This window comes from Urtica dioica, chromosome 4 (assembly GCF_054948205.1).
Source record: "Urtica dioica subsp. dioica isolate 48M chromosome 4, U.dioica_male_clone48M_v1_H2, whole genome shotgun sequence".
Lineage (NCBI taxonomy): Eukaryota > Viridiplantae > Streptophyta > Magnoliopsida > Rosales > Urticaceae > Urtica > Urtica dioica.
Genome location: NC_142759.1, coordinates 5289333 through 5299104, shown reverse-complemented (window position 1 = coordinate 5299104; position 9772 = coordinate 5289333). Strand labels below are relative to the sequence as shown.

Sequence of the window (9772 nt, the reverse complement as noted above, 5' to 3'; positions counted from 1 at the left end):
TATAAGTAATATTTTAACCAAACATTGAGTATTATGACCAAACATTGAGTATTATTAACACCATTTCCCCTACTCTTTTTTGTACATTTTTTAAATGGAATTATCTGTAAAACCATATTCGTGGTAAGATCGCTATGATTGACTTTTAATACTGTCAAGCCAATGGAAAATGAACGTTTTTAAATTAACAAAAACATGTAAATAATTTAATAAATTGAAAATTAATGACAATGGGTCTATTTTTGAAACTCTCATCGCCACGAATCTGTAGGATTTAGAATCACTCAATTTCGAGTTCATATGAGGAATATATGGATTTTTGAAATTTTAATGAAAAAAAACTGTAAGAAAGAGTGTGTATGACGAACTGTAACAAAAAAAAATCTTTAAACAAAAGACAAAATGAAAAATTCAAATTAGTTATTCAAGTGCCACTTTATCTGTTTGACTATTCTTCCAAAAAATTTCAAATGTTGACTATATCTCAAACGTTAAGTTTATAATAGCTTAGTTAGTTACAAATTTCTTTAATATATATACTTAAACGTGGCTGGATTTTTAATATCCTTCCAAAACTTTAATTTACTTTAAATGCTATGTTCATACTCTTTTTTGTACATTTTTTAAACGGAATTATCTGTAAAGCCATATTCGTGGTAAGATCGTTATACTTTACTTTTAATACTGTCAAGCCAATGGAAAATGAACGTTTTTAAATTGTAAATATTTTACATCTATCTTAACTAGTGCTGGTTCCGTTTTTAATAAACAAATGTTTTAATTGGTGAGACAATTTTAAGGCATGCATTGTAACATCAGATTTTCTACGTAATTCTTTGTTTACATAAAAAGCAATGCATAGTTGATGAAAACCTTGTATTTTTTTTTTTTTAAGTTTTAAAAAAAAAATACAAGGTTTTCATCAAATAGCATGTTCATTATGTGCTAAGGTCAATTAAAACAATTTTATTCTTTGTTCACCTAAAAACCAATGCGTAGTTGATGAAAACCTTGTAAGTGATGTCCATTATGTGCTTTGGTCAATGAAAACAATTTTAATTGTGGCCCGTTGTTATTATTAATAATAATATTAAGATTATCATCAGGTAGAAGATTAGGTTAATATATACGATCGATGCACACTTATAATGAATAAGTTATTATTGGCGGGGTTGGATAACAACTCCACGTCACCACGTGTATTGTCTATATTCCTTTATTTGCAAGAAATATCCTATATATAATATATAATTATATATATATATATATATCACGTCATATTTATAAATTAGGTGCTCTAGCTAATTAATAAATTCAATTTAAACATAAAATCTGCAAAATACTCTAAGTTTAGTTTTGTTTATATTATTCTCAAAGGACAAATTTACACTTCATTAATCAAACATGACAACAAAAAAACGTTGGCCTTAAACATAATACATCTCCATAGTATGAAGCATGTCCATGTTATACTATGCTTGTGTCTACGTCTATATCTCCATAGTATGACGCATGCATCTTGCTTTAGTTTAGGCTATTTTATTAATTTTTAGATAGTTCGGTTAAAATTTTAACGTAGGAGGTTTAAATGGGTTACATGACTAACTCTACCTCGTTTAATTTAGCCACTCAATGATTAATAATAACTTTTTTTTAGTTTAGAATTGTTTGAACCGAAACATTGATGCTCTATGTTTTGATAATTTTTATTTGAATTGTTCTGGTGGTTAAATATTTACTTTTTGAGATTTTTGGTTTATCAATAATATAGAACGGAGACTTCTATCGAGCTCGTTTACGCTCATCAAGCCGAATCCTCCTCGAGTCGGGCGTTAGAGAATATGACTCAGCTATACAAGGTGTTCTATCAGTTAATTATGGAGAATTCGTAGAGTCTAACTTCGAGTAACGTTTCGCATACATAAGGACTAGCTTAATTAGATGTTATCATGGTTAACACGGTGATCATAGCCTCTCAGAATGCCTGAAAATCATCTCGAGGACAAATGTTCATAAGTCGCCTCATACTACCGGAGGAATGTTACAACAGCTCACTGACCCCTCCTTTGGTATCACGATCGATCACAACGCGAAGGGTAAAACAATCTATTCTAGCATTTTAAAGCTTCAAAATTATCTTAAAGTAGAATGGGGTTCATCTCGAAACGAATTGACAATGAGACTATAAATGATACATCTCCAGTTGATGTGATATACATGCCTCACACTGATGATGGAATAACTAGCGCGTAAAATTTGTTGAAACGTGCTTGTGACCCAACATAAATAATAACTTTAATAAATAGCGCAAAAATTACATCTCGAATTAATGTGAGACTTCTTAATTCCTAATACAAGTGAATATAGGAAAAAGAGAAGAAAATAGTTCAACAAACCCACTGATTTTATTCCCAAATAGAATACAGTCAAAAGCATAATTTTTTTTAACATAAGTCAAAAGCATAATTAAACAACAATCATACTAGACCACACATAAAGCAGCTTAAATATAATGGACAACAACAGAGATCAAGCGTAGTGAAGACACACACAAATTCATTGATCTTATTTTTTCAACATCATATTAGACACGATCACAAACTTTATTAGACGACTAGCTAGATTGGATTTTATCACTGCTCGACTTTGGCATTGGCTTGTCGAAGCTTTCTTTCATCAGAGAGCAGCTTTGCGAACCTGAGAGAATCAGAAGAGACACAACAACATAAGAGTTTTGATATTTATCATGCATGCCGTGTTTTGGAGGGTGACAATAGGTTAATTACGTATATATTGCTAATTAACCTTTTGAGTTCTTCCTCATTGGTAGTGGAAATATTTGGAACAGGTTCATAGAGACCAGTGATCAAGTTGATGCGCGAAAGGGGTTTCTTCAGTAATTTTTGGCCTGTTTCCACTAGATGGTTCAAGTTCTTTCTCGTAGCTTTGTCCACTGAAGCTAGATCGCCTGTAAGCGTGTCGTCCTGATTTCATTTCATGAAAATATATAGTGATGGTAGTTATATGTACACAAAAGCATTTATTATAAGTCTGCGCTGATCTTATCATGACCATAAGAATTACTGGCATTAAAGTCTTTCTATATAACTAATTAAGCTCTGATTTGGTCTAGACATAATAATTATATGAGCAATACTATTTAGCACGGGTCACGAATTTGAACGATCCACACACTTTTTGACACTTGGCACTTTTTAAAACACATTTTTTGTGTTTAATGCTTTTGGTGGGGACTCGTGTGAAATCGTGACCCGTGCTACAAAGCATTTCCGACGAAATTAAATGTTTATCTCGTTGAATTGAAAAAAAAAGCATAATTCGTAAATTAAATGCCTTATACTTATAGTCAATAACTATTTTGACACCAAAATAAAGATATACTTCTGAAAAATTAGTATAATTTTATTAACTGTGATTAATTAAAAATACATTCGAATTTTAAATAATAAAAAAGGAACTCTAATAAAAATATTAATTTGTTTTGTGGAATAGTAGTAATACTAATACCACGTTATTTCTTCCCGTTCTTCTAGTACCTAAAAATCAAGAACAAAACAAAAGTTGATGATTCATCACATCACCACCTTATCATTTTTCAAACTTCAAGAAGGATCAACGCATTTAAGTGCTATAAATCATTTAATAATGATAATAAGGACACTCACGTCAATTCGAAGATGCTTAGCTTGAGATCCCAAGGCGTGAAAGAGCAAGGAGGTATGGTAGTTGACCATGTCAACGCTGGCTTCGGAGAAGACGTCAATGATTGGGGTCGAGCCATTGAAAAAGATCCAAGACGCCGGTCCCCAAGTGGCCGAGAGCTTCGCGTTGTACTTCTGCTCCGTCTTGTTGGAACCTGTGCCCACTGATATCACCAGAAATCGAGTGTAGTCGATCGACTCACCCGAGTTGAAACTCGGGTTCTTCAATGCCATTTGTTTCGTCACTTCGCTTATGGCCGCAAATGACTGCATGCCCCAACATTGTAAAACATATATGTTAGGAATCATCGTGTCAGAGACAGAGACGGAGCCAGAAACCTAAATTAATTAAAGGGTTAATATGCAAAAAAAAAAGAGAATTATTAATTTGTAAATTTTTAGAGTAAAAGATTAAAATAAAAGATTGGCAAAAAAATGTAAAAAAAGTTTAAATTATATAATAATTGGATAAAATAACTCCGCCTCCGGAGAAGTTTATTTTTTTATTTTTTACTTATGTTGGGCTTAAAAAATAAATATAGGGGTCAAAGTTACCGGATTATTTGCAGCGACGCCACCGTCGATGAGATTAAACTCGGCCGTGTTTCCAGTTTTGTCCTGATTTGTGAAATAATGGGAAGGAAGATATGTTGGCGCTGCTGACGTACCAATACAGATGTCAGCAAGATGAACATCCCTCGCGGTTGTTGGCTCCGCCTTACACCGTCCAAATAATACACAATTATTTTTCTATTGACTTTTTTAGCATTACATATAATTTTGTTACACTAATCAAGTAAATTAATTAAGCATAGTCTAATTATCAAAATATTAAAAAAAAAACATAAATTCATTTTAATAAATGGAACTTGTAAGTGTTGTATTAACATCTTCAAATATTACACCAAAGATATGTAAAATATTAGAGATTACCTGATAAGATGAGAAAATAACAGGCTCAAGCTTTTTGATGTCAAAAGTGGGAATCACAATGTTTGTCAAAGTCTCATGCAACCTTGTCTTTCCTAATAGACCATTGATTAGGTTGTGGAGATACTTCCCATCATACTTTGGTCCAGCTACATCTAGTACTGACCCAACGATCGAACCTAGTATACCACTAAATCCAAGAGCATATAAAAATAATTAAGCATCATCAACTAAATATAAAACATAAATTTAATGAATTAGAATAAGAGGCTTGCAATATAAATTTCTATAGGTTTTTAAGTATAGTTTTGTACAATTATGTGTGATATTTTAACCCCCAAAATTCATTTTATGAACTTCAAATTATTGATTCAATTTGTAACATTTTAATATTCATAAATGCATATCATGATATCCAGCACTTGAACGACTTAAAGATATACATACAAAACTTAAATAATCTCTTCATAATATATATAATAAAACAAAAGAAATATTTCATTTTTTTTAATAAGAAAAGAACTAATTTTGACATTCAATATTATTTTTTTTACTCTAGAAAATGATTATTTACAACGATTAAGTTATCAGCTGCATATAGTTTTTTGAAATTTTTGTATGTTTTAAATTAAAATTTGGAAAAATAGAAACGTTATTAAAAGTCCCTAATAAAAACGATAAATACATAAGAAATACTAACATTGGCTGTGGAAATATTTTGGGAGAGTGGTCAAGGTAAAATGGTACAATGTCTTTGGCAGCAAATAGAGGACGGTTTTGGTTGTTTGGTGCTGATAACATTGCTGATATGAGACCGCCTGTGCTTGTCCCTGTTATCACGTCAAAGTAATCCGCAAGTCTTGCCTCCTTTCCATCAACTGCCTAATCATATCATTTTGAGTTATAAATATTTTTTTGAGAAAATTTCCATGCGCCTCCGATTCTCTCTCTCTCTCTCTCTCTCTCTCTATATATATATATATATATATATATATATATATATATATATATGTGTGTGTGTGTGTGTGTGTGTGTGTGTGGTCATATATTTGCCCTTATTTATAACATTGTTAATGAATTTAAACTCAATTTACCAAAAATCTGTCAAATAATGTATTATAAATAATATAGTAATAGAGAAAAAGACACTATATACATCTGACCGTATAACTGATGTAAAAAAAATCTGACAATATAATACCTTAAATATAAGAACGTAACAATTACATATATTGTAACAAAATCGCACGAACCAGCAATAGCGAAAAAACAAATACATTGGAGGATGTTATATTTGTAAATTATGAAAATCAGTCTTACATGGAGTTGAGATTCAAGGTACTCAAGAAGAACTCCGGGGATTATTCCCCTAATTCCACCGCCATCAATGCTAAGAATTGTGATCAACTTTCCATGCTTAGGAGCCTGAATTCTCTCCATATATTATTTATATTTCAAACTACGGCAAAAATAAATTAATTAGAACTCAATGAAAGAGAAATGATAGAGAGAGGAAGAGTCTTCTGTGTGTGGAATCAACAAAGTTACTAATGCCTATTTATAGAATTAACTTTTTCGTACACGTGGTATATTCAACACCTTCTATCTTTATTATTATTGTTCTTTTTGAGCTTTGTGACTTATCTATACTTTTATTTTGTTAAATATATAAAACCATTATCTTCACATCTTCTCAACTACAGAAATCCCAACATTTATATGCATGGACATAAATGATTAATTCACACCTATAAATAAATGATTACCCACTCAGCTTTTTTTTTTTTTTTTTTTTTTTTTTGGTAAAGACAAATCGCATAAACAGTATTAGAGTTTGGCTCCATTTTCAAATTAGCCCTTAAAGTATAATTTCTTAATTAAGCTTAAATACACATCTTTTTAGGGTATTTAAAGCAGAACAACTTCAAGTGGAGCCAAACGAGACCAAGTTACAATTCCAAAAAAGTTCAAATTAAGAATATCCTAGCAAGTAGATAAGCCGGTTTATTTCTCACTACAAAGATGCATCACCTCTTTCAAAATAAATCCACGCTCGAGGGCAAATATTTAGGAAATATAATTTTATATGGCATATGTTATATTAAAATGTGACAAATGCAAAAAGAGCTATAATTTATGGAAACATAGCCCTCTCAAAAATTGACAAGATCTCAGTGAGTTTTGAGTGAAAACGGGGAAAATAACACATTTATACCATATGTTTTAGTGAAATGTCGAGTTTAACCTTCGGTTTTCAAAAATGTCGAGTTCATACCCTCTGTTTAACTAAAATGACGAAATTATACCATCTGTTTAATTAAAATGACGAAATTATACCCTGAAATAGACAACAGTGTCACGAATATTCTTTTTATTGACTTTTCATTGACGTTGACTATAATATTTATATATAAACACCAATTATCTTTATTCATTCGCGCCATATATGCAATTTATTTAAAAACTAAAAAATAAACAATAGTCTCTTAATCGTGAAGAACACAGAAAGAGGCAAATGGGTAAACATCGATAGTTGATAGTCATCAAAATCGCATATTCGAACAGAGAATCCAGGATTTAGAGTTTCAATTCGAACACGGAATGAAGTCATTTCTTAGGAGGTATGGGTTTTATTATTTAATTTCAATTTAAGGCTATTTATATTTCAAAATTGAGAATTTGTAAGTTAGGGCACTGATTTAGATTTGATTTGGTTTTTCTTATATAAGAGTTAATATCAATGAAAGGGAGATTTGTGACGCTGTTATTCATTTCAGGGTAGAATTTCGTCATTTTAGTTAAACAGAGGGTATGAACTCGACATTTTTGAAAATCGAGGGTTAAACTCGACATTTCACTAAAACACAGGGTATAAATGTGTTATTTTCCCGTGAAAACGGTTCAACGAATAAAACTTAGTGGTCAGCCCTAATGTCAAACCTTTTTGGGCAAGATTATTTTATTTAAGGACCGTCGTGTCAGAAATTGACAAGACCTCGGTGAATTATGAATGAAAACGGTTCAATAAGCAAAACTTAGTGCTCTGCCCTGACTAAAGAAGAAATTTCGGTTAACTGAGGTTAACCTATAACCGAAATATTAGGTTAACGGTTAATTGTTAACCTAAAAAAAATTCTCTCAATTAACCGAAGTTAACCGAAATAGCACTTAACTTGTATTGTAAAAGTCAACAATGACGGCTGTCTTGTAAAACACCGTATAGCTTCACAAAACTGTGTCACAAAGGCTTTATAATTATATCATATTTTTAATAAATTTATGAAAAAATTCGGTTAACCTCAATTAATTGATAATTTACTCGGTTAAAATTAACCGAACGGTTAATTTTAACCGAAAATTCGGTTATAATTAGTTGCTCAATTAATTTTAACCGGTTAATTTCAATTAAAAATTAAATAAAAAATAATTGATTAACCGAAATTTCTTCTTTAGCCCTGACGTAGAGCCTTTTCAGAAAAATTCTCTAATTTATGGCTCCCAAACGGCACTTCTTCAATTTCTGTCCATTTTTTTTCTTGGATATTTTTGGATTTTGCTATTTTATTTTCATATATTTACTTACTTTTATTCGTTCTTTAATTTCGTATAATCGTCATTTTAAAACAAGCATTAACAGGCTTGTTTGAATGGCTTAATGTTTTAAATGTTCATTTTTTATAGCATTTACTTGTCTTCATGTCCGTACATAGTAAACCTTCCATACCTCGGATTTGTGAACCAATATGTAGGCAACGCCAATACTTGACAATATTAGCTATATGTTAGCTAGCCAGTTACTTAGGGACGGAGCAAGACGAGACTCCTAACTTAACGTGGCTAAAATAATTTTTTTTTTCAGAGGTTAATTTATAAATTTTAAGGAATAAGAATGTAAAAAGTATATATATTAAATTTAGGTAAAAAAAATATAAAAAATAATAATTTTGAGGGGGGACTTGAGCCCTGCTAGGTCCAAGCTACCTCCATCCTTGCACTTGCTAAACAAATATTTCAATTCTCAATTAATTAAAAAAAATTGTAAAGTCATATTAAAACGTTTGTAAACGAGCATTAGCGGGCTAGCTTGAATGGATGAACATTTGAAACATAAAAAAAAATCTCGAGCATTAGCTAGTCTGCATGGCCATGAAGAGTGAGATCTTCCATGCCTTAGGTATAAAGGCAGATGATCATACTCTCATTCCCAACTAAAATTAAAACTTCAAACACTCATCTCCTATTCTTGAGTCTTTTTTTTTTTTTTTTTAAATTTATAGTCTCTATATGTCTCGATCGTCGTTATGTCGTATGAAGAACAGCAATATAAGTAACAAAATTGTCATACATGCATCAACATTCCCTTCGAATCTTTCCATGTTTCTAGTTAAGATTTATTCCGGTTTTTCTATTTCTATTTGTCTATTGTTTTCGAAGTCATGAGTCTTCCCAACATATTTGATGTCCTATTATATTTCCTATTTTGTTTAATCTGTTCCCGCGCATTAAGCGTAATATTGCAAACAAATAAGACTTTTACACCGATGAAAATTCACCATTTTTTAATATATATTTTACATCTTGGCATCATTAAAAAAAATTAAATTTCATTGCTTTTATCCAATGATATTGGACGATGAATTTCAGACTTTTCAAAATAAAATTTTCATAGAAATTTTCTAAGAAGCATACAAATCGAAATAGTAGTAATTAAACACATCCAACTATTTATGGTCCGCGATGCAATCATTCAATAAATTATTTAAAGCACGTTGGAATGACGCGCATGAGGTAGATGATACGGTAGATTAGATGATTGTCAGTGGAATAAATATTATACACGTTCTGTAAATTATGTTAGGTGTGGTGTGGATGATTTGCTCCATGGAAATGTATATTTTACAATTGAAAACACGTTGCTTCGCTGTTTAATGAATTAGCTGACTTTAACAGTTTAAAACTGTTAAAGTTCATCCCGGGAATTTATCAGCTGCCATTTGTGACCTTTGTATCACGTGATTGTTATTTGTTTTTGGGAAAATGATATAAGTATTGTGTTTATGAATTGTCCAATTTAACTTTTGATATTTTTAAATGTTGAATTTTTATTTAATTAAAATGAC

The 9772-nt window shown here is 30.8% G+C and overlaps 1 protein-coding gene across 1 annotated transcript; it reads right to left on the bottom strand.

Moving 5' to 3' along the window:
- Positions 1-2400: 2400 nt before the first annotated feature.
- Positions 2401-6177, bottom strand: LOC149399619 (patatin-like protein 3). The gene is made up of 7 exons (XM_089611910.1): positions 5973-6177; positions 5353-5534; positions 4656-4842; positions 4278-4439; positions 3687-3989; positions 2806-2984; positions 2401-2697 (listed from the first exon to the last, which is right to left on the bottom strand). The coding sequence occupies exons 1-7, from the start codon at positions 6090-6092 to the stop codon at positions 2634-2636; spliced, it is 1197 nt and encodes a 398-aa protein (XP_089468036.1). The 5' UTR covers positions 6093-6177; the 3' UTR covers positions 2401-2633.
- Positions 6178-9772: the final 3595 nt, after the last annotated feature.